The sequence below is a fragment of the Aethalodelphis obliquidens genome, unplaced genomic scaffold (genome assembly GCF_003676395.1).
Source record: "Aethalodelphis obliquidens isolate GAN/ISIS:26980383/991018 unplaced genomic scaffold, ASM367639v1 scaffold4, whole genome shotgun sequence".
NCBI lineage: Eukaryota > Metazoa > Chordata > Mammalia > Artiodactyla > Delphinidae > Aethalodelphis > Aethalodelphis obliquidens.
Window position 1 is genome coordinate 7,229,389 of NW_020837948.1, and position 27,709 is coordinate 7,257,097.

At 39.0% G+C, this 27,709-nt stretch overlaps 1 protein-coding gene across 1 annotated transcript; it reads left to right on the forward strand.

Moving 5' to 3' along the window:
* Positions 1-30: 30 nt before the first annotated feature.
* ZCCHC10 (zinc finger CCHC-type containing 10) lies at positions 31-19,333 on the forward strand. The gene is made up of 4 exons (XM_027097774.1): positions 31-358; positions 14,177-14,338; positions 18,008-18,049; positions 18,702-19,333. The coding sequence occupies exons 1-4, from the start codon at positions 318-320 to the stop codon at positions 18,967-18,969; spliced, it is 513 nt and encodes a 170-aa protein (XP_026953575.1). The 5' UTR covers positions 31-317; the 3' UTR covers positions 18,970-19,333.
* The last annotated feature ends 8,376 nt before the right edge of the window (positions 19,334-27,709 follow it).

Sequence of the window (27,709 nt, forward strand, 5' to 3'; positions counted from 1 at the left end):
TTTGTATATAAAGATGGATAGATGGATCCCTCATTCGAGAATGTTCTTCTCTGACTCTCCACGCAATATACGTGGACCCATCCTTAAAATCCCTCATTCTGACCGATCAACCTGCCTCATTCCTCTCCCTCAAACTACAGACGCACACAGGAAACACAACAGACCAGGCCCTAACCACTACTTGCCCCAAAAGCTGACCCATTAACTCTCCAGGCCCGACTGGTCCCGCCCACGCCTACGGCCTCCGGGGTTCTAAGTCCCCGCCCCCTCCGAGGAGTTTCCCAAAACCCAGCGCGGCAGGCCTCAGCCGCGCTAAGATGGCGACTCCCATGCATCGCCTCATAGCCCGGAGACAAGCGTAAGTTAGGGCCGGAGTCGGGCCGCTGGGCGGGCTGGGGGCGGGGAGAAGCGCGTCAGCCGGCTAGTGAGCGGGCGACGGTATGCGGGGTCGGTGTGGGATCCTCAGCGTGGTCAGGCGGAGGTTGGCCGTTTTTCTCACACGTCGCCTGCCCGCGAGGGGCTCGGGCCGGGGCGGTAAGTTTGATGTCTGTGGATTAGCGATTTCGTGGAAGACGGCTGCGTAAGACCGCTGGGCGGGACCTAGGGGGTGCCTGAAGAGAGTCTCGTGTTTGGTTCCCGCGAAGGGAACGCCCAGGAGTTGGTCGCTAAGAGTTCTATGCCCCTTTGCCAACCCGGCCGCCCACCCCACGCGTGACCGGGCGAAGCCTGTAGCCCTCGTCCAACACCGCCTACTCTCGCCGACGTAAACCTTCAGCTTCCTGTGCAGCCTCCAGCCCACTGGCTTTTCCTGCCCCATTCCTATCGCCTTCCCTAGGAACAGCCTGACTTTTCTGTCAAGCTCTCTTCTCACTTTCTGCCATTCATTCTCCAACAAATATTAATTTATGCATTACCTATCGCTCTATGCCGGTATTTGGGTGTAAGTAAAAAGAGGTGTTCAAGACGGAATCCCTGCTTTCAGGAAGCTTACATTCTATTGGTGGAAAGAGTCGATAAACTAAGCATTTTAAGTAAATACAGTTGATGATAAGAGCTTTGAAGGAAATAAGAGGTGATGGAAAGAGAAAAAGGTACAGGTTAGGTTGGTTGGACTGGAAAGGCATCTCTGAAGAGATGGTATTTGAACAGAGATCGGAAATGTGAGAAAGGAACCAGTCATGAGAGGATTTGGGGAAAGAGCACCCAGACTAGCATAATTGTTTTGAGACAGCAAAGAACTTAGTTTTTAAGAAAAGAAGGATGGCCATTGTGGATAATGAGCGAGAGAGAATAGCACAAGAGGTTTTCTGTGAACAGATAATGCAGGAGTTTGTGCCAGATGTCCCTTTCTTGTGAAACCTTTTTTTCTTCTATCAGTCTGCATACCCAAACAACGTCCGACACTTTTTCACTCTGTCAGCTTTTCATGGCATCACCATTTGCCCGTTAATAATATATCGCTCACAGTCTGCTCTAATGTGTATATTTATATTTCTTTTTAAATAAATTTATTTATTTATTTTTGGCTGCATTGGGTCTTCGTTGCTGCGCGCGGGCTTTCTCTAGTTGCGGCGAGTGAGGGCTACTCTTCCTTGTGGTGCGCGGGCTTCTCATTGCGGTGGCATGTCTGGTTGGAGAGCACAGGCTATAGGTGTGAGGGCTTCAGTAGTTGTGGCATGTGGGCCCAGTAGTTGTGGCTCACGGGTTCTAGAGCGCAGGCTCAGTAGTTGTTGGCGCACGGGCTTAGTTGCTCCATGGCATGAGGGATCTTCCCGGACCCAGGGCTCAAACCCGTTTCCCCTGCATTGGCAGGCAGATTCTTAACCACTGCTCCACCAGGGAAACCCCTGTATTTCTTTTTTTTTAATTAATTTATTTATTTTTGACTGTGTTGGGTCTTCGTTTCTGTGCGAGGGCTTTCTCTAGTTGTGGCAAGCGGGGGCCACTCTTCATCGCGGTGCGCGGGCCTCTCACTATCGCGGCCTCTCTTGTTGCGGAGCACAGGCTCCAGACGCGCAGGCTCAGTAGTTGTGGCTCACGGGCCTAGTTGCTCCGTGGCATATGGGATCTTCCCAGACCAGGGCTCGAACCCGTGTCCCCTGTATTAGCAGGCAGATTCTCAACCACTGCACCACCAGGGAAGCCCTGTATTTCTTTTTATATTTATATTTTTTATTCTAAGAGCCCTGATCCTTCTCTTCTCCCTTTCATCAGACTACCTCTTATGCCTGATGAGGTTCCTTGAACATAAGGATAAAGACTTAAGGAATCAGAATGAATTAGTAGTATGCTTGGTGGAGGAAGAAGGCTTTGAAGTCATGGTTCTGAGATCAAGAATGGAGTAACAGTAATACTTAATAGATGTGCAGTAAATGATGTCACCAGGGTCTAATCTCTCTCAGGTTTGCCCTTTTGGGTGTTGGTTCCATACTTGGTTAGATCACTCCTTTGGTCCTAAGATGGCTGCAGTATCTAGGGTCCTTTATATCCTTTCAGCTTCAAGTTGATAGCATCTCATTGTCTAGGTTGGGTTACATACCCTACCCTGAACCATGTCTATGGGATTATGAAGCTTTGATTGACTTGGACCTCATTCTCTTCCCAGGATAATTGAATGGATCCTTATAAACCAATGGGTGGTAAAAAAATAAAATAAAAATAAATGAATGGGTGGGTAGGTCAGAGGAGGTAATGATTGCTAGATTGACAAAACCAACCAATGTCCACTTAAATATGAAGCTGAAAGTAAGACTTCTGGTGCTTTTAACATAAGTTTTGGAGTATCACACAGTTAAACAAATGTTCTATTTCTGCAGTATGCTTGTATTTGGTACATGAGCTACACAGAAGTAAAAGACAATCTTAGCTTTAGGAGCTTCTAGTCTTACTGGAAAGAAAACATGGTGTATAATGAAACCTGTCATGGTTTGCAGACTGTCGGGACAATTCCCAGGGAGTTGGAGAGGGAGGGCCTTTAGAGGCAAGGGGAGTCCAGGAGAATTTGGAATATTTTGGGGGGGGAAAGCAGACGAGGAGCCTTTACTTTTCATTTTATATTCATCAAAAAGATTTAATTTTATTTATAAAGAGCATATAGCACTTCCATAAGAACAAGTCTTAAACTACAAGTTATGAGAAGTGAGAAAGTACTATTGACATTGTTTTTAAAAGTCTTTGGACTAAAGGAGGAAAGGGGGGAAATTTGAACTTTTCATTCAGCAGATCTTTCAGGGACTTAACTTTGAATCAGATTTCACTCACATATAATTATATGCAGCATGAGAAGATAGGAGTGAGTTATAGAGCCCTATTCCACTCTGAATGTGTTTAAGGCACTTGACCCATGTGATTGCTCCCCAGCATAACAGAGATTTTCCAGGTGACATGGCTGTACTGCTGCTGGTAATCTGAGAATCCCTGGCAAACAGGAGTGGTGCTTAAGGACTGGAAGTAGGCAAATGCTGTTTTGATTTTCAAAGTGAGAAGGGTAGATTCCACAAACCAGACCAGTGAACTTGATATCCATTCCAGCCAAAATTCTGGCTCGATTTATTAAATACGTGCAGAAAGAAAAGCCAAGATCATCAGGTATCAAGTCATTACAGATTGATACCCTTTTTGCCTTTTAGGTATTTGGATTTCAAAAAGCCATCTTGAAAAGTCTCTCACAATATTCTTGTGAAAACAGAACAATTAGGTACATCAGTTGAACATCATGGACAACGAGTATTGTTTAATGGGTTTAAGTAAATATATAGAGGTATCCCATGGTGGCCTGCAGAGTTTGGTCCTCAGTTTGGTCTTGTCAACATTTTTATAAATGACTTGGATGAGGACACATGTGCGTGTTTATCAAACCTGCAGTTAACACAAAGCTGAGAGGGATAACTAATACAATGGATGACGCAATCCCAATCCAGAAAGGTCTTGACAGGCTGGAACTCTATGTTGAGTCTAACAAGAAGAAATTTAACAAGGGTAAAAGTAAGTATTGTAATAGTATTTTTAAAAAATTTCCATGTCCAACTGTTTGTTGCTAGTATATTGACTTTTGTATGTTGACCTTGTATCCTGTGACCTTATTAAACTCATTTAGTAGTCCTAATAGCTCCATTTTGGATTCTTAGGGATTTTCTAGGTAGATAATCATCATTTATATTATATTTTTTGTTTATTTGGTATGTACATTTTTAAGATTTTTGTTGCATATTACCAAATAGCCCTTCAGAAAGTATCTGCAACTTACATTCTTACCAGCAATTAAGAATGTGTATCTTACTACATTTAGGGTGCCCATTCTCCATCTTTGCCAACAATCGGCTTAAAAAACAGCTTTGCCAATCTGACAGAAATGGTATCAAAGAAGGTGGTTTCACCCAAAAAGGCTGTACCATTAAAACACTTCCTTAAGCCTTAGCTTAGAATATAGAAATGGAATATTATTAAATAGGGTATTCAGGGCTTCCCTGGTGGCGCAGTGGTTGAGAGTCTGCCTGCCGATGCAGGGGACACGGGTTCGTGACCTGGTCCAGGAGGATCCCGCATGCCACGGAGTGGCTGGGCCCGTGAGCCATGGCCGCTGAGCCTGCGCGTCTGGAGCCTGTGCTCCGCAACGGGAGAGGCCACAACAGTGAGAGGCCCGCGTACCACCAAAAAAAAAAAAAAAAAAAAAAAAAATAGGGTATTCATTTGAAAAGAAATAAATGCTGGTCTTGTGTTTATTTTGAAATTATAGGTGTGCCTCATTCAGTATTCTATCTGGAAGATTTAAGTATTTTTAGGGGTGTTAATGTTTAGAACATCATAGGTGGGCTTTAGGTATTGGTGAATGTTTTGTTTATAACAACAAAAAGGAAACTCCACAGTGCTGGTAGATAATATTTTTAATGGCTGTGATCTCAGGTTATAAGTTTCTTAATATTGGGAAAACAAACTATGAGTTGGAGAAGACTTCATTTCCTTGATTCTGAGAGGCTTCCACACTCCTCCATATTTTCATTGTTAGGAAATATTGTGAAAGGCTTTGAAATGGATTAAAAAATAAAGATTACTGGCTGATTTGTCTAATTCCCTGTCCTGGCTAGTGACTCTGTGAGGGCCTGTGCCTCACTGTCTTTGATATATATATATATGTTTTGTTTTTTGTTTTGTTTTTTAATTTATTTTTGGCTGAGTTGGGTCTTTGTTGCTGCGCGCAGGCTTTCTCTAGTTGCGGCGAGCGGGGGCTACTCTTCGTTGCGGTGCGCGGACTTCTCATTGCGGTGGCTTCTCTTGTTGTGGAGCACGGGCTCTAAGCACGTGGGCTTCAGTAGTTGAGGCTCACGGGCTCTAGAGCGCAGGCTCAGTAATTGTGGCCCACGGGCTTAGTTGCTCCGCGGCATGTGGGATCTTCCCAGACTCACGGGCTTGGTTGCTCCGCGGCATGTGGCATCTTTGCAGACCAGGGCTCGAATCCGTGTTCCTTGCATTGGCAGGCGGATTCTTAACCGCTGCGCCACCAGGGAAGCCCTCTGTGAGCTATTTTAAAATGACTCTGTAAATTGTAGAAAGCTGGTAGAAAAGATTCTTACCTATGAAAAGACAGTACAACTGATTCTTGCCCTGTGTCTATTGACCAGTTTTGTTTGGTTTTTTTTTGACCAGTTTTTAGCTATCTGTAAATTCGTTTCCTGTGTTCCTGATTGCTCATATATGTGTGTTGTTTGGATTCTGTTTTGAACCAACTGCAACATCTTACTGGTTCCCTTATTAATTAATGATTAAATAAAACCTTTGACATGTGTTCACTTTATATTTATATGAGAGTCATGATTTTACATTTTTTACTAATTATCCTTTAATGTTTTTGAATTTATTATTTCTGGAATGCATATCACAATTGTGTATATATTAAGTGTGTTAGTGGTTCTTTTTGCCTGAAAAGTGGGCAACTTAATATTAAGTCCATAGAGTGTTTTATTATTGATAGCCTTAACAATTTGCTACATTACACATTCAGATAAGCTCTGAAGTTATAGTCGTGGTTCTGGCAGTTGCTTACTGAAATTTATGAACTATTACTATTATGGTAAAAAGCTGACTCTTCTTTATTATCTTTCAATACTACCACTCAGGACTTCCCTGGTGGCGCAGTGGTTAAGAATCCGCCTGCCAATGCAGGGAACGCGGGTTCGAGCCCTGGTCCGGGAAGATCCCACATGCCGCGGAGCAACTAAGCCCGTGCGCCACAACTACTGAGCCTGCGCTCTAGAGCCAGCGAGCCACAACTACTTGAGCTCACGTGCCACAACTATTGAAGCCTGTGCACCTAGAGCCCGTGCTCGCAACAAGAGAAGCCACCTCAATGAGAAGCCTGCACACCACAACGAAGAGTAGTCCCTGCTCAGCAACGAAGACCCAATGCAGTCAAAAATAAATAAATTTATTTAAAAAAAGAAACTACTACTGAGTAGTATTTCCTTGCTTGAAACATTAGTTCTTCATGTTAGGATTGGCTTAATTTTTGAACAAACGCTAAAAATAAATTACTGTCAAAATTACAGAAGCTGGCTGATGATGTGGGAATTCATTAATGAAAAGCATACTATAAACAATATATGTCCTCTTAAACCCTTGCCTATTTAAACAGTCAGTCATTTTAGAAACATTTACTGAACACCAATTATGTGTTCTCCAGGGATAAAAAGGTGACTGCTCTAGGTCGAAATTAAGAATCTAGCATCCTATCATGCAACCATGTTTTGAGAAAATTTAAATTGCCATGTTTCGTTAGTCCAGATAATTGATTAGCCTAATGTGTGGATTGATATTCACAACTCCCATTTATTTGTCTATTACTTTATGCCAGATTCCTTACTGCTTTCTATACAAACATCCCAGTCTGTAGAATGGGGATATTGTTCTCAAACTCATTGGGTTATCATGGGGATTAGATGTATTTATGTATAAATACTACTTAGCTAAATTCCTGGCACACAGTAAGTATAAACCACGGTTATAGTCTTATCTAATTCTCACAATAACCTAGTGAAGTAGATATTATCCCATTTTTTAGAATAGAAACTGAAGTTCAAAAACTAGCTTGCTAATGAGCCTAAAGCTGTGTAGTGAAAGAGCCAAGATTTTAAAAAAATTTTATTGTTGTGAACTATAACACATCTACAAAAAAGTTCAGACAACATAAATATGTCCTTAATAGGTAATGTTTATAATTCTTTTTTTTTCAATTTTTATAATTCTTAACCCATGTAACCACTACCCAGATCAAGTATTTAATAAAAAATTGCCAATATACTAGATGCCACCAAGCTTTCCCAATCACAACCTCCTCCCTCCTTCCTAAAGTAACCACTATCCCAACATTTATGGTAATTACTAACTTGCTTCTGTTCTGTGCTTTTACCATCTAACTATTCACTAGAGTTTAATTTTGCCTGTCTTTAACCTTTACACAGAATCAGACAATTTAGATTCTTTTGAGTTTAGCTTCTTATATCTAAGCTCCATCTGAGTTATATTAAGCTGGAATTTGTTCATTTTTATCACTATGAAGTATTCCAGTGTATTCTATACCACAGATCATCCATTCTTCTTTGATATTATTTCCAATTTAGAGGATTTTACAAATCTTGTTGTTAAGAATATTACTATAGTTCTTCCTTTTCCTCTTCCCTACTTGAACAAGTCAGTCCTAAAGCCATGAGGTGGTATAGATCCATGCAGAGGACTGACTTGGCACTGGAGTATTAGAGCTGAAGGGGAGTAACTAGGGCATCCACATAGGGACGTGAACTGGCGTGCAGTGCCAGCAGGGTGCAGAGGGCATCCAGTTGAGTGAAGGTCCAATGCAGGGCACCAGATCCCAAGCAGAGTGAGGGGGGTTTCCACACAGGGAGGGCCATTTAACACAAGTTGACACCCTAGTGGGGAGAATGTCTCCATGGGGGAGGGGAGGTATAATTTGATGTGGGGTGGCACAGTCTAAATAGAAAGAGAAATGAGTTCATGTGAGGTGGACTGGCCCGGCAGTGGAAGTCAGAGCCCAAGCAGGGTGAGGAGCGTGTTCACATGGGGAGTGTGGGAGGACAGCAAAGGGCAGAGTACCAGAGCCCACATGGAGTAAAGAGGGCATCTGTAAGGGGGAGGGGGCAACAATGGGCAATTGGTTTCATAAGACAGATTGACCAAATAACTAAATCTGTTAAGGATAATGGGAGCCAGATTTCTCACTGAAGGAGGAGGAGGTATGGGGAAGGAGAAAATAGAGTAAATTCTGTGAAGTTGAATTGGAATTAAAGGTATCGGTATGAATTCATGGTTTTCAAAATATATAGTTAAATATAGCTGTAGATGTGTGTATTTGATACATGGATAGTAATGTGTGTGTTGTTCCCTAGCTCTGTCCACTGAGGGTAACTGGGAGCAGCAACATTCCAGTTACAGTGAGCACATGTGTGCCCTGATCTTGACTCTGAATGTCATCAGGGTTCCATCAGGCTGATTTCAGGCCTGGAAAGGCCTGATTTTAGGACAGGGAAAGTATAAGATGAGCCTGGAATTTTTTGTTGTACCAGAAAGCAAGGAAGTGCTCAAAGAATGAAGGAACCATGTCAAAAGAACACAGAATCCAACTTGGAGGGATTCCCACTGACCAAATCTAGGGCAATCTGAGCATCAAAATAAATCATGGTAATGGATAGTAACTCATTCAATAAAATAGAAAAATAGACTTCATACTGATAGATGAATAAATGAACTAAAAATTTAATGAGCAGGATATTTATGTACTTTCAAATACCAACCCACAAAATACTTATTAATTGCTTTATTAGATATTAATTATAGTTGTATAACAAATTACCCCAGAATTTAGTGACTTCTAACAATAAACATCTCAGTTCTGTGGTCAGGAATTCAGGAGTGACTTAGCTGTGTAGTTCTTTTTTCTTTCTTCTTTTTTTTTTTTGTAGGGGGGGCTGCCTCAGGTGTTAGTTGTGGCACGCGGGATCTTCATTGAGGCATGCGTGATCTTTTGTTGTGGCGTGTGAGCTTCTCTCTATTGGCATGTGGGTTTTCTCTTTTCTAGTTGTGGCACGCAGGCTCCAGGGCACATGGGCTCTGTAGTGTGGCACGTGGGTTCCAGAGCACATGGGCTATGTAGTTTGCGGCTCGCGAACTCTAGTTGAGGCGCAGGAGCTCAGTAGTTGTGGCGCGCGGGCTTAGTTGCCCTGCGGCATGTGGGATCTTAGTTTCCCAATCAGGGATCGAACCCGCGTACCCTGCATTGTAAAGCGGCTTCTTTACCGCTGGACCACCAGGGAAGTCCCAGCTGAGTGGTTCTGACTTAGGTTCTCCCCACATGTTTGTGGTCAGGATGTTGCCAGGGGCTGCAGTCATCTGAAGACTTGACCACAACTGGAGGATCTGCTTCCAAGATAGCTATTCACAGGGCTGTTGGCAGGAAGCCTCAGTTCCTCACTACGTGGGCCTCCCTAGAGGCTGCTTGAGTGTTTTCATGACATGGCAGCTACATGAGCTAATCTTTAAAGTCACGCTCCATCACCCTGCTTTAGTTAGAAGCAAGTTAGTTAGTTAGAACCAAGTCACTAAGTCTTAGCCACACTTAAGGGGAGGGTAGTTAGGCTCCAACCCTTGAAGTAAGGATATCATAGAATTTGTGGACATAATTTAAAACCACCTCAATTACAAAAGGACAAAAAATACCTTTATATTGCAAAATCTGGTTGACCCTCCATAATGAAGGGATCAAAACGAACATCATCAGTAACAAGACAAATTGTAGTCTTGTGTCACCTGACAGGAATACAGTGAGAAGAACACGGCACATTTCTGTTATATTCCTGCCAAAAATACATGGCTTGAATCTAATCATATAGAGATATCAGATGTTGTAGCCAGCCTCCAAGATGATCTCCAGTGATCCCTGCTTCATGTGTACTCTCTTCCAGAGAGTACCAGAGTTGGTCTGTATGACCAGTAGAATATAGCAAAAGTAATGGTATGTCATTTCCAAGATTGGGTGATAAAAGACTGACTTCTTTCTTGAGTTATCTTGGTTACTCTCCCTGGGTAAAACCATGTTGTAAGCAGCCCGATGGAGAGGCCAGCAGGTAAGGAACTGAAGCCTCCCGTTAGCCACATGAGTGAACTTGGAAGCAAATCCTCCAACTCAAATTGAAGCACATTCTACAAAATAACTGGCTGTAATCATCAAAAAGTGTCAAGGTCATGTAAAGCAAGACACAGGACTGAGGAACTCTTCCAGAAGAAGGAAGAGACATGACAACATGTGCAACATTGATGCAGAACTGGATTTTGCTAGAGAGAATGTTTTTGGGACATTTGATGAAACTTAAATGGGGTCTGAAGATTAAACTTAAATGGGATCTTGAAGGTATCAACATTAACTTCTTGATTTTGATGGTTACATTGTATATATGAGAATGTCCTAGTTTATAGAAAACATGCAGTAAAGTATTCTGGTTTGATGAGGCATCAGGTTGGCAACTTACAAATGGCTCAGCAAAAACAGTTCACAAATGATTTAGGAAAAATAGTTCTTTGAACTGTACTTAACAGCTTTTCTATAAGGTTGTGACTATTTCAAAACTTTTAAAAGCTACGTAAAGGAAAGCAATATTCCAATATTCTTACACATGTTATCTGGTATAGTTTTTTGTAGATTTCTGTTGTGTAAGTACCTGCAAGTGGAATTGCTGGACTGTGGGGTATGCATTTCTTCAACTATAGTGGTTTTTGCTTTTTCTTATGTTAGTAATGAGCACCTTTTCATGTGTTTATTAATTTGTTTCCCAATCCCATTTTTGTACTGCCTTTCCATCTTCCACTTTATCTTATTTTTCTATTGTACATCATTTCCTTAATGATTCATAAGAGTTCTTTGTATACTTAAGATGAAGCTGTTGGCAAAATGTGTTACAAATATCTTCTCCCACTCTTTGGCTTCTCTTTTTACTCTCTTTATAGTATATTTTGATGAACAGAAATTCTTAATTTTTGAAAATTCTTAATTTTAGTAATTCTAATTTATCAATCTTTTATGATTAGTGCTTTTTGTAAAATTAATGTATTTATTTATTATTTTTGGCTGCGTTGGGTCTTCGTTGCTGCACGCGGGCTTTCTCTAGTTGCGGTGAGCGGGGGCTACTCTCCATTGCGGTACGCAGGGTTCTCACTGCGGTGGCTTCTCTTGTTGTGGAGCACGGGCTCTAGGCACGTGGGCTTCAGTAGTTGTGGCACATGGGCTCAGTAGTTGTGGCTTGCAGGCTCTAGAGTGCAGGCTCAGTAGTTGTGGCGCACGGGCTTAGTTGCTTCGCAGCATGTGGGATCTTCCTGTACCAGAGCTCGAACCCGTATCCCCTGCATTGGCAGGCGGATTCTTAACCACTGCACCACCAGGGAAGTCTTAGTGCTTTGTTTTTGTTTCTTAAGAATTCCTAACTCAAATATGTCACTTTTTTTATACTATCTTTTAAACCTTATTGTTTGACCAAGTTTGTAATCATTTTGGGCTTATGGTTAAGTCTTATTTTTACCATGTGCATAACCAGTTGTCCCTACATCATTTATAATCTAACCTTTCCCCCCACTGCTCTTTAATGCCATGGTTGTCATAAATTGTTCATGTATACATTAGTCTATTTCTGGACATTCTGTTCTGTTCCACTGGCATATTTGTATATATTTGCTCCAGTCTCACATTCTAAGTTATTATAGCTGTATCATAAGTCACTGTCTTTTATTTTTTTCTTTCAGTCTTATTGAGATATAGTTGACGTACAGCACTGTATAAGTTTAAGGATAATGATTTGATTTACATACGTCATGAAGTCACTGTTAACAATAAGTTTAGTGAACATCCATCATCTCATATAGATACAAAATTAAAGAAACAGAAGAAAAAAGTTTTTTTCTTGTGATGAGAACTTTTAAGATTTACTCTTAACAATTTTCACGTATAACATACAGCTGTTAATTTCATTAATCGTGTTGTACATTACATCCCTAGTACTTATTTATCTTATAACTAGAAGTTTGTACTTTGACTGCCTTCATCTGGTTGCTGCTCCCCCTATCCCCCACCTCTGTTAACCACAAATCTGAACTCTTTTTTTATGATTTTTTTGTTTGTTTTTGAAATATCATTTACCTACAACACTACGTTAGTTCCAGGTGTACAACAAAGAGATTCAATATTTCTGTACATTACAAAATGATCACCACAAGTCAATTTATTTTAATCTAAGTCTTCCCTACTTGTTCCTTTATAAGGGTATTTTGGCTATTCTTGGCCTTTTGAATGTCCATATACATTTTAGGGAATAAGTTTAAGTTCCATACCAAACAAACACCTGTTGAGATTCTGATTGGCATTGCTTTGAATCTATAGATCAGTTTGGGGAGAATGGACAGTTTTTACAATATTGAGTCTTTCAGTCTATGAACATGGTAATCCTTTTACTTAGCTACTTATTTAGATGTTTAATTTCTCTCAGTAATGTTTGTTTTCTGCATAGAATTCTTGCACATATTTTCTTTCACTTATTTATAAGTGCTTGTTATTTTTCAGAATGTTATAAATACCACCTTTTTTTTTTTTTTTTTGCGGTACGCGGGCCTCTCACTGTTGTGGCCTCTCCCGCTGCGGAGCACAGGCTCCGGGCGCGCAGCCTCAGCGGCCATGGCTCACGGGCCTGGCCGCTCTGCTGCATGTGGGGTCTTCCCGGACTGGGGCACAAACCCGTGTTCCCTGCATCGGCAGGCGGACTCTCAACCACTGCGCCATCAGGGAAGCCCATAAATACCACCTTTTAAATTTTTATTTTTAACTGTTTTTGTTAAGTAGAAACTCAATTGATTTTTATGTGTTGACCTAATATCTAATAGAAAGTTTGGCAAACGATAGTCCACTGAATCCTGCCTGCTGCCTGTTGTAGGCTTGCAAACCAAGAATGCTTTTTACATATGTTTGTATATATATGATCAATTTGATGATAGAGAACACTAATTTTGAACCTCAATTGAGTGAAATGTTATAGAAAAGAATTCCATTCTTCTCATTAATAAACCTCTTTTATTTGAAATATTTTCATTAATAAAATATTTGTAGAAATTTGTTTTCTCTCTTGTGATATAAATACCTTTGTAATATATTAAATTTTGCCTCTTGGTCTGCAAAGCCTAAAATATTGACTCTCTGACACTTTATAGACAAAGTTTACTGACCCCAATATAAAACCTTCCTAAACTCACTTATGAATTCTAATTATTGAAAAATGTTTTGGGACTCCCCCGGCAATCCAGCGATTAGGACTCCACGCTCCTAATGCAGGGCGCAAGGGTTTGATCCCTGGTTGGGGAAGTAAGATCCCACATGCCGCATGGTAGGGCCAAAAAAAATTTTTTTTATCTGTAGAGTCTGTTGGATTTGCCATTTACATGATACATCATCAGTAAGGAATGACAATTTTATTTCTTCCTTTCTAATTCCTTTATCTGTTTTTCTTCACTTGCCACACCTTAATTCAATTTCAGGGACTGAGATTTTTCTTAGTCTCCTAGGTGACTAGAATCTGGGCTGCACTTGATAAGCAGTTGCTTTATTCTTAGAGTAAAGCCCTTCAGAGTCCCAACTCTGAATGCATAATTTGTCTCCCTTGCTCCTTGTAAGTGATGCTTGCTTACCCTCCTGAGTTGGGAAAAAAACCCAGAGTTGACTTAAACGTAGGACTGACCACTCTGGGTTTCCAGCTTCTTCCATATCTTGGCTTGGTTATTCTTTAATCTCTTGTTAGTTCTCTGATACCTCGAGCACATTGTTAAAAATGTTTTGACTGTCTTTTCTAGTTCTGAGCTGAAGAGTTGGTCTGAGTTACCTGGTCTGCCATTACTGGAATGGAATTGAGGAAAGAAGATTTGTACTCAGTTCTGTCTAACTCCCAGGTCCATGCTCTTAACCACTTACTATATTGCTTTGTGATTAAATCTAACAAATAATTTAAAGTGTAAAATGATGCTTATTTTTGGATTGTACCTTTACATAAGCATCATTTTATGCTTATATTGTTTATGCTTCTCATGACAGAAAATGTCAGGTCAAAAATTTAAGGCCTGTATTCTATTTTTTACTCTGCAGTGAAGCAAATAAACAACATGTAAGATGTCAGAAATGCTTGGAATTTGGGCATTGGACTTATGAATGCACAGGAAAAAGAAAGTACCTACATAGGCCTTCAAGAACAGCAGAACTAAAGAAAGCTTTAAAAGAAAAAGAAAACAGATTATTATTACAGCAAAGGTAAGGTTACATATGGTATCCAAAGGAGTATTTATTTGTATTTATAAAATTTATTAAGGGACTAAATATCTCACGGTGGTTATCCAGATTTAGATTATATTGTAATATTAGCTAATGTTTAATGAGTGTTACTGTGTGCCAGGCACCGTACTAAGGTCTTTACAAGTATTAGCTTATTTCAGCATCACATCTATACCGTTAAGGTAAGTACTATTATAATTCCCATTTTACATATGAAGAAGCTGAGGCATGGAGAGATTCAGTAACATGCTCAGTGTCACACAGCAAGTGAGTGGAAAAGTTAAGTGTTAAACCAACTAGCCAGTCTCCAGAGTCCATGCTCTTAATCACTTTGCTCTTCTTGCCTCAACTGCCAATGAAATGACAGCAGAATACTATGAGGTAGATTATATGAACTGATATGGAAAGATATCCAAAGTAAGTACCCAAGATACTTATACTAAGTATATAAACAAGGTAGAGAACAGTATATATAATATACTATCATTTATGTTAAAAAGGAAGAAAAAAGGAATAATGGAGCTTTTTTTGGGGGGGGGAATATAAGTGGTTGATAATAGTGGTTCTTTTCTAGAAGGAGAACTGGGTAGGAGGGAAAAATTGTTATTTATCCTTTTATGCCCTTTGAATAAAGCTTTTCAAATTCCCATGAAATAAGTAAGCTTATGTGTTTCAGAGTAACTGAAACAGGAAGGTGTCAGGTCTACTTAGTGCTGCATATTAGAAGTAGCACCTTCATGAGGACCGTTAGCAATATAATAGTGTCTTAAACATCTGGATTTTCCAGGCAACAGTCTTCCAGTTTGTGGACAGGAAGGCTCTTCAAGGGTTATACAGGAATAGACAGGTAATCAGTTTCTAGATTATCAATATTCATATATGTTTCTTCCAAAGATAAATCTGTATGAGACCTTGCCTACCCCTCTCTAATTTCACAAAAGAAAGGCATACCTCTCGCCTATCTCTAATCTTACCTTGGTATATTGTGCTCATGTATAAAATCCTAGAGACTTTTCAAAATACTGGTGTTTGTAAGAAAGTAAAAGGCCCAAATTATTGGGAGCAAGTTCTTTTGTAATTTTTTTTCTCAGCAAAATTGAAGGAGGATCTAATTGAGTTGTCAATTTAAAAGTATATTTTAATGATACATCGTTACGTGACTTGTGGAATATAACATGGGAGGAATTCAGAGAACTGAGTGACATTGCTACAGCAAAACTCTTTCTATTCCCATCTACCTGTTCAGGTTAACAAGCTTTCTCAGGGTGCAATCTGTAAAAGTTAAATATAGGAATTAAATCAAAAAAAAAATATATAGGAATTAAATTGATACTGAACCCTGTCATAGTCAAGCAATAAGATCCATGGATACATAAGCTAGAAAAAAAAATCCATGTCATTAAGAGGTACAGTTCCAGTGAAATTTTTTTATGTATAATAGTTACAAAAAGTTATAATATATTTTACATTGTTTTAATCAATTTGTATAGTAGTAATGATAATAGTAATTCAACTCAGAATTTTTAAACACTTTTAAAACCTTATGATCACAAGTAATTAAAAGATACAATATTAAGTTATGTCTATATTTTTACTGCAGAGAAATGTAAGTGATCACTAAAATTTTCAGGCATGAAAATATATTAGGATACATTCTGTGGGGAAAGGAGAATAAAAATTCAAGTTCAAAGAGGAAAAAGGACAGTGTAAAAGTACCAATTGTTAAAGATAAGCTTGTTCATTTATTTTTTTAAAATTAATTATGATACATATCAAATTTTGTGGTATTTACAGTTACCAAAATGATGTAACGATTTTCTTTTTAAAATATCAATATTTAATATATAATATGCCAGACTTTATAACCTTTGAGGGGAAAAACATAATTTTTCAAACTTCTTTTATTAGGAATGTAAGCAAAAAATGTTTGAAGACCTCTGTCCTAAAGAATAAAATACAAGAGTTATGAATAATTTCATTTCAACATTTACTTTTGTTTTTCTAGTTGTATTACACAACTATCTTGGTCTTAAAAATACATAGAACTACATGAATTTTAGTTTTGGCTCTGTTACGTAAAGACTGCTGATTTTTTGGTTCAATGATAAAATTACGGAAGTGTGTGAATTTCAGTGATCTTGCATTCTTGTGGTGTGACTTAACAAATGTACTTCTACCACTTATTTTACTGCAAAAATTACAATTCTCCAGTAAGTAATTCCATCGTGTAAAACAGCTTTACATAAATACATATTTATATTTGAGGACCCAGGAAATAAGGATATAATGTTATCTAGGAAATATAGAGAAGTTCAGAATATAAAAATGTTAAATTTACAGGACAGTATATAGTAATAGAAGTAAATCTGTAATTTGAAAGCCTGATTTACTATGCATGTTGTTTGGCAGCTGTATAGCAGCAAGCCATTTGTGTATTTCACTCAGAAATCTCCAGACTTTGTTCTTTATAAATAATGTGAGGGAACACAGTCTTGAAGTATTAAGTCTCTGGTTCTTAAGCAGTAAATAACTGAACGTTTGGGGGACATGCAGAAAAAGAAGTATTTTGTTTGTTTGTTTGTTTTTGTTTTTTGGCCTTTCCTCGCGGCATGCAGGATCTTAGTTCCCAGACCAGGGATCAAACCCGGGCTTCCTGCAGTGGAAGCACAGAGTCTTAACTACTAGACTGCCAAGGAAGTCACAAGAAATAGTTTTTAATTATTTTTTAATTATTTTTACTTTTTATTTTTATTGGAGTATAGTTGATTTACAATGTTGTGTTCGTTTCAGGTGTACAGCAAAGTGAATCAATTAAGAAATGGTTTTTTAAATTAAAGGTTGCTTTTTTTTAATATGAAATGGCCATTTATAATACCATTCTAGAAACCCAAATTATAAATTACAGCTGTTGTGCTATTACTTGCTTTGTTCTGTTGTTCACTAAATAGTCGATTTAGCCATGTCAATCTAAGTTCAAAACTAAAAAAGAGGGGCTTCCCTGGTGCCACAGTGGTTGGAAGTCCGCCTGCCAATGCAGGGGGCACGGGTTCGAGCCCTGGTCTGGGAGGATCCCACATGCCACGGAGCAGCTGGGCCTGTGCGCCACAGCTGCTGAGCCTGTGCTCTGGAGCCTGTGAGCCACAACTACTGGGCCTGTGTGCTATGGCTGCTGGGGCCCACGCACCTAGAGCCCATGCTCCGCAACAGGGGAGGCCACCGTGGTGAGGGGCCCGCACACAGCAAAGAAGAGTGGTCCCTGCTCGCTGCAACTGGTGAGGGCCTGTGCACAGCAACGGAGACCCAGTGCAGCCAAGAATGAATAAATAAAATAGATGAGTTGGGAAAAAACTAAAAAACAATCAAATTGGTGCGTTTGGTCATCTTAACTACTAACTTAACCTCGCTTCTAAAGTACAGTTGATAACATTTGTCTTGCTTAAGTGCTGGTTAAGTTGACTGTATGTACCATATACACCTGCAACAGGAAACTTTCCTCTTGATTATAGCAATAAACACTGGACTCTCAGTACATGTTATAAAAGACAAAGTGTTTTTCCAATGAAAAAAGTTTTGGGGATAGCAGAAGCATTTGAGCTGTTTATAATCACTGTATTAACAGGAGCTTTTTCCCCCCTTCACATTTATCAGCATTGGAGAAACTAATGTAGAAAGAAAGACCAAGAAAAAAAGGTATGTGTGGCTTTAGTATTATATAGATAATATATAATACTAGTTGGAGGGATGGGGTGTGTGATTTTAAAATAATAGTTAAAAGATTTGGATCTGAAGTCTCTTGTTTGCAATTCATGATTAAATATCATCCTGTTTTCTGATATGTTCCTCTGTTTACCTATCTGGAGTTTCTTCCTTCATTTATCCTTTTTCTCCAACTTTCTAGAGTCCTTATACCTGGAAATAGTAATTTCTCTTGTCTTAGATTAGGAAATGTTATTAGAGTGGTAAGAAATTATTGACCAGCTGTATCTGGTATAAAGTAGTTAAGGTTATGAAGCATTTACCACTCTACATGAGGTTTAAATAAACCCAGTTGTTAAACTGCAACTTTATTCTAACATCATTCACTCTGGAGCATAGTATAGTAGATACACTTATCTCAGACTCCATCCAAGAGAGTTAAATTGCTGTAGTAAAAGACCTTGTGGTTGAGGGGAGAGGGTGGGCACGGTGGGGTTATTACAGTTAGGGAATCCTCAAAACATCAGATCTAGAGATAACATGCTAGCAAAGCTTCAGTGTATATATATATACATAATACTCAAGTGAAATTGCTTTTAAACATTCTATTAAATGTCAGCTTCTCATGCATATAATTGTCTAATAGGTCTAAGAGTGTAACTAGTTCCAGTAGCAATAGCAGTGACAGTTCAGCCAGTGATTCTTCGTCAGAGAGTGAAGAGACCTCTACCTCATCCTCCTCAGAGGACAGTGACTCTGATGAAAGCTCCTCCAGTTCATCATCTTCAGCCTCCTCCACAAGCTCTTCCTCGTCCTCCGATTCAGACTCAGATTCCAGCTCTTCCAGTAGCAGCAGCAGCAGCACAAATAGTAGCTCTGAGGATGAACCACCAAAGAAGAAGAAAAAGAAATAGAATTGTTCCATCCATGTTGGACTGATGGACTAAAAACGTTAATGCGATTCTCAGAAGGGAATTTAGAATGTGTTAAGACCAAATAGGTTAACTGATCAAAACTTTTAGAGTTCAAAAGTTTCTAAATGTTTTACATTGTAGGAGCATAAAGAGTATTAATAATGGATTATATATATAAAGACTTTTTTATTTTAGGGGTGAATCTTTTTTTTTTTATCTTTAAAATATATCTCTAAAATTAATCAAAGCTGAAATCTAGTAAATCTTTTTTTTTTTTTTTTTTTGGCGATACGCAGGCCTCACTGCTGTGGCCTCTCCCGTTGCAGAGCACAGGCTCCGGACGCGCAGGCTCAGCGGCCATGGCTCACGGGCCCAGCCGCTCTGCGGCATGTGGGATCCTCCCGGACCGGGGCACGAACCCGTGTCCCCTGCATCGGCAGGCGGACTCTCAACCACTGTGCCACCAGGGAGGCCCCTCTAGTAAATCTTTTTGTGATGAAACCTATCTTTTCTCCCTGTGAAATAAATGCCATACTTTGTTACATGTTAGTGCTATGTATCAGACACGTTTTCAGGATAATGCATCAGAATATCTATCTGGCGGTGAATTTCTAATGCTTTTGGCTGTATGTTACTATGTAAGATTTAATACCTCTATAAGCTTAGAGTTTTCCTACTGTTAATACATGTGCTCTATTTTTATGTTTATGTTCAGAAAGTTCTTCTGACTTCTTCTTCTAAGTGAAAAGTTCAAGGAATCTATTAATAAATTTATACCTTTTTGATGGTACAAGTTTTAAGTTACTGTGTTGTATCATTCATTTTCTTCTGGTTCTTAGAGTTACCCTTTTATGACAAAAATTATTCTAGAGGAACTTAAAAAGGAACAAAATTCTGAAACTACATAGGACTCTAATCTTGGTGCCTTTTGATAAATTCATTGTATCAGAAAAGAAAACAGTCATTTAAAAAGCTAACTTAGGGCTTCCCTGGTGGCGCAGTGGTTGAGAGTCCTCCTGCCGATGCAGGGGACACGGGTTCGTGCTCCGGTCCGGGAAGATCCCACATGCCGCGGAGCGGCTGGGCCCGTGAGCCATGGCCGCTGAGCCTGCGCGTCCAGAGCCTGTGCTCCGCAATGGGAGAGGCCACAACAGTGAGAGGCCCGCATACGGGGAAAAAAAAAGCTAACTTAAGTAAAAGTGATATAAATACCTTTGTGTGTTGATATGCTATAAAAGGTACCATTCAAAGGGGAAAAAAAATGGTAGGAGGAAGAGAGGTAATTTTTACAGAAAATTAGAGTGATGTTGGTTGCCTTTTACTAAAATATTAAGTTTTCATAAAGATTGCCTTTTACCATTTTGCAATTGTGGTATGACAGTTCATATGGTAACTGGTCGTATATGACAGTCTACTGCATAAATATGAATGACTTGGATTAATCTGGTGTGTTGACATAGCATATACACAGTTGACATCTAGCATGAAAGTTTAAAAAGAAATACTGCACAGTATTTCTTAAAAGTAAAGTACCAGGCCATGGTGAAATTATTTGGTTTAACATCACATTATTTTGTGATGTCTTTTAAACTTTTTGGAAAGAGGTATCATTTGTAGAAAAATCTTAATTTGGGTTAAATATAGGTTTTTTAAAACTACAGATGTTGTCTTTTTATATTTTTATGAAAAAGCAGTAGAAAATTACTTTTGAAGAAAATGGACTTCTATTTAAATGTTTAAGTATATGTATGTTGTGAGCTTAAAGAGCTGTAATTACCTGTTTTACAGAACCGTTGCTTTCAATGATTGTAAATAAACTCTCAAAACATCATTTTAAGGCTCCATACAGAATGTGTCAATTGACAGGCAAATTTAATAAATTACTAACGAAATACAGTTTACAATGTAATCTCTGTAAGGGCAATTTTAGCAGTTAAACTTGGAAGGGAAACAAATGTGTACATAGGTTACATCACTTGCAGTTAAATAAAGCTCAGTTTGTGCTGACGAGCTTAATAAGCTGCTTTTATCTCTTTGCTGTTTTACTTAATGCCACTTCTTATCTATTTACATGGTAAGAGCATTTAAATTCTAATTATTTTTACTATTACAGATGTTAAAAGGTATACCTGGGAAAGTACAGAGGACAGGAACTTTATTCTAGTCACACAGTTTACTCAAAAAAGCAGAATCAATGGCAAAGTGGAGAGTAACTTCCAAAGAGTTTCTCTCCATCCTGCCTAAAAGCAGAACTCTGGATGTTGAATCCCTGGCAAATGTAATAAATGTATTATTTCTCAACCACAACCACAAACATATCAAAAGGAGACATAATTAGATGATAGGTTTCACTCCACAAACATTTGTTAGTATGACTATATAATATAGTAAATTTGTCTTGGGATCAAAAGATGGCATTAGGCCAAGTTAGCACTGGAAATGGAAAAAAATACAGAGAAGGTGTACTTTATAGTCATGGTTTTATTTACTTTTTTTTTTTTTTTAATTGCGGTATGCAGGCCTCTCACTGTTGGGGCCTCTCTCGTTACAGAGCACAGGCTCCGGACGCGCAGGCTCAGCGGCCATGGCTCACGGGCCCAGCCGCTCCGCGGCATGTGGGATCTTCCCGGACCAGAGCACGAACCCGTGTCCCCTGCATCGGCAGGCAGATTCTCAACCACTGCACCACCAGGGAAGCCCCGCTATTTACTTTTTTAACTTGCTATTTTGAACTGACTGTAGATTTACAGAAAATTTGTAAAAATATTACAATTTCCGTGTATACCTCACCTAGCTTCCCCTAATGTTAGCATCTTATATAACCATAGTACAATGATCAGAACCAAGAAATTAATATTTGATAAACTACTGTTAATTAAATCAAAAGCCTTACTCATATTTCATCAGCTTTCCCAGTAATGTTCTATTTCTGTTCCATTATATTACCCAGAAAGTACATTTAGTTACTTCTAAGTCTGCGGCTGAGTTCCTTAGTCTTTCCTTGTCTTTCATGCCCTTGTCACTTTTGAAGAGTATTGATCAGTTATTTTGTCTAATGTCCCTCAATTTGGGTTTGCCTAGTGTTTTCTCATGACTGAACTCATGTTATGCTTTTTGGAAGAATATCACAGAAATGAATTCCCAATGTCAATAAGTCATTTATTATTGGTGATGTTGACCTTGATTACTTGGTGAAGGTGGTTTCATCAGGTTTCTCCATTGCAAAGTTACTGTCTTTCCCCTTTTAGTTGATAGATATCTTGGAGGAGATACTTTGAGACTTTGCAAATTGTCCTTACAGTCAGCCACTACTTTTAGTGGATCTTGTCTAGAACAATTATTACTGTGATGTTTTGCAAATGGTGATTTTCCATTTCCCTCTTTACTTCTACACTAATTGGAATTATACTCTAAGGAAGAGCTGCCTCTTCTCCCCCATTCATTTAATCAATGGTACTGTGGACTCCTGGATGTTTATTTTGTTCTGTGGGTTAAAATTCAATAATAGTGTTCCTTTGTTGCTCAAATTCTTACACCTTTGGCTATTAGAAGAGTTCCTTCACGTAGGCTCCTTCATTCTTTCAACAAATCCTCATCTTTTTGTTAGGACTTCCTTACTTTGTGGGACCACAAGATGTTCCGGGTTCATCTTGTGGACTCCTTGCCCCATCTTTGGAAGCAACCACTTCTCCAAGGGGCCTGCCCTGGTTTTTAATTGGAGAATGGTGTTTAGAATCCATGATCTGGGTGCTGTCTTAGTAGGTTTCTTATACATTTTGTATAATAGTGTTCTAAGGTAGGTAGTTAAGACGTGGAGACCTGCCATTAGCAGGAAGAAATTAGTTAATTCAACATTTCTCAGCTTAGCTTTTTTTACTTTCACAGGACTCTTCCTCAGCAGCAAAGCTCTTTGACAACAGGTGGAAGAGACAAAGTCTTTAATTAAAAATTGCCATTAGAGACTTCCCTGGTGGTCCAGTGGTTAAGACTCCGTGGTTCCAATGCAGAGGACGGAGGACGAGGTTTCGATCCCTGGTCGGGGAAACTAAAATCCCACATTCTGCACCGTGCAGTCAAAAAAAAAAAAAAATTTTGTCATTACTTCCTCCCATCCCCCACTCTACAGTATATCTAAATTGAGACATAGGCCAAATATATATCCATATTCAGACCTTGGGTTATGGTGCCTTAATTGAAAGAAATTGGCCCAAAGTAATGTTTCAAATTGTATTTTTATATACTGTCCTGTGGGTTTATACATCCTGCGAAAATTGTGCCCTAAAACGATTTAGGTGTGGGGACTTTCCTGGTGGCGCAGTGGTTAAGAATCCGCATGCCAGTGCAGAGGACATTGGTTTGATCCCTGGTCTGGGAAGATTCCCACATGCCACGGAGCAACTAAGCCCGTGCACCACAGCTTCTGAGCCCGCACTCTAGAGCCCACGAGCCACAACTACTGAGCCCACTTGCCACAACTACTGAAGCCCACGCATCTAGAGCCCGTGCTCCGCAACAAGAGAAGCCACTTCAATGAGAAGCCCGCGCACCGCAACGAAGAGTAGCCCCCACTCTCCGCAAGTGGGAAAAGCCTGCACGCGGCAGCGAAAACCCAAGGCAGCCATAAATAAATAAATAAAAAGATGTAGGTGTGGTGGTGGTGGTGGTGGTGGTGTGTGTGAAAGAGGGAGAAAGGCAGTGTGAGAGAGGAAGAGAGAAAGGAAAGCCAGTACAATACCTGGGTTGCAGACATTCTCAGATGAATTTTAGGAGAGGTTACAGATGGAAGTTGAGGACCTGGAAATTGCCAATGTCCTTGAAAAGTCTTTTGTGTACCCCCAAAGACACTTGTACCTGCTATTCAAGGTAATCAGTAATAAACACAAACAGTATAACTCCTATTTGGAAGGTACTGTACCACGATGTATAAATAACACTTCAACAGTGATTTCCTTGGAGTTCACTATCCGTTGGGGAGACACACACAAAATCATTGAGAGCAACGGAAAGAAGACTTTCATTGAAACATAGCAAATTGAACCCATGTTTATTACACACCTAACTAAAATGGTAGAAAAGAAACAAACAGCATAAACCCATAAGGCAAAGAGAAAAGTAGAGGAGATGAAACATGAGAAATTGCAACTCTTTTGGAAGCTGGAAAGTTGATAGAATCCTGAATGCCAACTTAAACAACAAAACAAGGCCAAATTGTTGGTCTACAGTGACAGAAAGTCAACAGTAAGCAAACCAATTTATGCCACAGAACTTTGCAAAGGCTCCAAACTTGATGGTACAATACACTCATCAGCCAAGGTGCAGGGAGTGCTCGAAGACAGAAAGAGTGGTGCTAAGTTTATGTAAGAAACTGTGCCCCTGTGTACTCCTCTCCTGTTTGTGCTGTTTCAGTGGGTTTATTTTTATTATTATTATTTTTTATTACTTGAATGTGACATACTGTGAGTTAGCAGTAGTATACACCTGGGTTCAACCTGCTATGATTAATGAATACTATGTTAATTTAAAATTAAATAAGACATAGGACAAGTTGCCATATGCTACAAGCCACTTGGGTTATAGATAATAAATGCTATTAAACCTCGTTGATAAATCCCCAGCACTGGATCTTACTCTCCCCAAAATTCTGGACAAAATCAAGAATGAAAAACCATGGAACTATTGGGTAACATTTTTACATGGACATTGTGGTATACACTTGATAAAACAATTCCCTTCCTTAAGAAGTCCTGAGGGTACTCTGAAAAGATTGGTTCTGTACTAGGCAAATCCATAGGATCACTAAACATATAAGCCAATACAACTAGATACTTGCACAAAGAAAATCATCCCTAACTAGTTAGCTGCCTTGAGGGGAATCAGTGTGTATGTGGACAAAGGAGAAAACACTCATTCACATAAAATTTAACAGCTAGTATTAAGTACCTGTCTTTGTCCTCTGAGGATTCATAGGCTATTAAACACTTATAGACATGTCTTAAGTGGTGCAAACTTAAGTCACTAGAGAGCTTAGAGTAGAAAATTGCAGGGAGAGTTCGGTAAAGCCTTTCAAGGGAGGTGTATTTGGCTGAGAAAGAGTTGTTGAGCCCATGCAAATATATATATGTGTGTGATTAATACTCAGATATATAAAATATAGTTAATTGATCAGCTTGTAATCAACATTTAAATGTCCAAGAAAAATTGATTTTTTCACATTTTACTAGATTTATTGGTTTAATATCTTTAACATTATGATAAAAGAATGAGAGATATTATTTCATTTTTTCAGAAGAATAATGAGGGTCACTCCTGGGGACGTTGGTCCTCAGAGCCTTGATACAGCTACTCATCCCCATCACTCTCTGCAAGGCCAGAGGGAACACATCCCCTTACAGTAGAGTCTCTGTTGTATGATTTTTGTGTTCTTGTTTGTAATTTATGCAAGCCTAACACAATTATACTAACTTAACACATTAAAGATGAGAGTGGAAAGGAGGTGACATATGAGAGATATTGAGAAGGTAGAAATGACAGAATTTAGCGATCAGTTGATTTTGGTGGTAAGAGAGGTATACCTAGGAAGGTTTCAAGATCTGTTGTCTGGATGACTGTATAATAAAAGTATTCATTTCAGTATAATTATAACAATAATAGCAACTACTACCTTGGCAAATATAAACTGACGCTAGCAATGGGAGAAACGTCAAACTATTTTTAACATAATGGAATATTACAGTTTGTGAAAATTTTCAGATACCACTTGGGTATCTGAAAATGTGTCTATAGAGTTTGATAGTGAACAAGTTGCTAATAGTTATCATATTTGGGTGGTAAGATTATAAATTACACTTTTTATTTCCTTACTTTCCAATTTTATTTTCTTTCTTTCCTTCTTCCTTTCCTTCTTTCTTCCTTTCCTTCTTCCTTCCTTCCTTCCTTCCTTCCTTCCTTCCTTCCTTCCTTCCTCCCTTCCTTCCTTCCTTCCTTTCTTTCCTTCTTTCTTTCTTTCCTTCTCTCTCTCTCTCTCTTTTTCTTTCTTGTGTGGCTTGCAGGTCCCCAAAGAGGGATTGAACCTCGGCCACGGCAGTGAGTGCCGAGGCCTAACCACTGGGCCGCCAGGAAATTCTCTTCAATTTTCTTTTTAAAACTTTATGAGATGCACTTGACCTACAATAATCTGCACATGTTTAAAGTGTATAATTTGATGGATTTTGACATATGTATACACTCATGAAATCATCACCGCAAGCGAGATAATTAAACCTTGCCCCACAAAGTGTCCATGTGCCCTTTTGGAATCCTTCCCACCCATTCCTCTTTGCTTACCCTATCCCCCACCAATCCCCAGACAACCACAAATATAGTTTATTTAACTATGGAATAGTTTGCATTTTTTGAATTTATATAAATAGAATTATATAGTATGTACATTTTTGGTCTGCCTTCTTTCAGCATAATTATTTTGGGAATCATTCTTGTTCTTATGGCTGTCAACAGTTCATTCCTTTTTATTGATAGTAGTATTCCACTGTATGGATATACCAGATTCGTTTTTCCATTCATGTATTGATGGACATTTAGACTGTTTCTAGTTTTTGGCTATTACAAATAAAGCTGCTATGAACATTCATGTATAAGTCTTTGTGTGGATATATGCTTTCATTTCTCTCGGGGAAAGTCCTAGCGGGGAATTATTAAATATACTATGAACCCTATAAACCAATAAAATAACAAAAGGAAGCACTATAGCTAATAACCCAACAAAGGAAATAAATGGAATTCAAAAAAAAAAAAAGTAAAAGAGGAAAAGAAAACAAATTCAAATGGGACAAATAGACAATATCAACATGACAGATTTAAACCTAATCATGTCTGTAATCGCATTATATATAAATGATCTAAGCACTCCAATTAAAAGTTAGGGATTATTGGATTGGATAAAAGAGCAAGACACGCTGCCAACCAGAAATGCACCTTAAATATAAACACACACATAGGTATACTAACACTAATAAAAGGAAAACTAGAGAGACTATATTAATATCAGACCAGTAGATTTCAGAAGAAAGAATATTACCAGGGCCAAAGAAAGTCACTGTGTATGACAATGTGGTCAATTCATCAGGAGGACATAATGATCCTAAACATTTATACATAATAACAGATTTTTAAAATATGTGAAGTAAAACTGATGGAAATAATAAAATGAGAAATAGACAAATCCACAAGTATAGTCAAAGATTTCAATACCGATACTCAGTAACTGGCAGAACAAGTAGACAGAAAATCACTAAGGGTATAGAAGACTTGAACAATTCAACCAACCAATTTGACATAATTAGCATTTATAGAACACTCCATCCAACAATAGCAGAATACACATTCTTTTGAAAGTGCATCCAGAATATTTACTAAGGTAAGCCCATATTCCAGATTGTAAAACAAGTCTCAATAAAGCTAAAAGGATTCAAGTCAACTGAAAGAATTTTTTTGAATATTTATTTATTTGGCTGTGTCAGGTCTTAGTTGCAGCACACGGCATCTTTGCTGTGGCATGCAGGATCTTTCGTTGCGGCATGAGGGCTCTCCAGTTGCTGCTCTCTAGAGCTCTTGAGCTTACTTGCCCTACGGCATGTGGGATCCTAGTTTCCTCACCAGAGATTGAACCTGCGTCCCCTGCATTGGAAGGCAGACACTTAACCCCTGGACCACCAGGGAGGTCCCTGAAAGAAATTTTTTAAAT

Bases quoted from the DNA above. Each gene is read 5' to 3' on its own strand.
- ZCCHC10 (XM_027097774.1), top strand. From the start codon at position 318: ATGGCGACTCCCATGCATCGCCTCATAGCCCGGAGACAAGC. The intron at 359-14,176 runs GTAAGTTAGGGC...TTTACTCTGCAG, and splicing joins CTCATAGCCCGGAGACAAGC to TGAAGCAAATAAACAACATG. The intron at 18,050-18,701 runs GTATGTGTGGCT...ATTGTCTAATAG, and splicing joins AGAAAGACCAAGAAAAAAAG to GTCTAAGAGTGTAACTAGTT.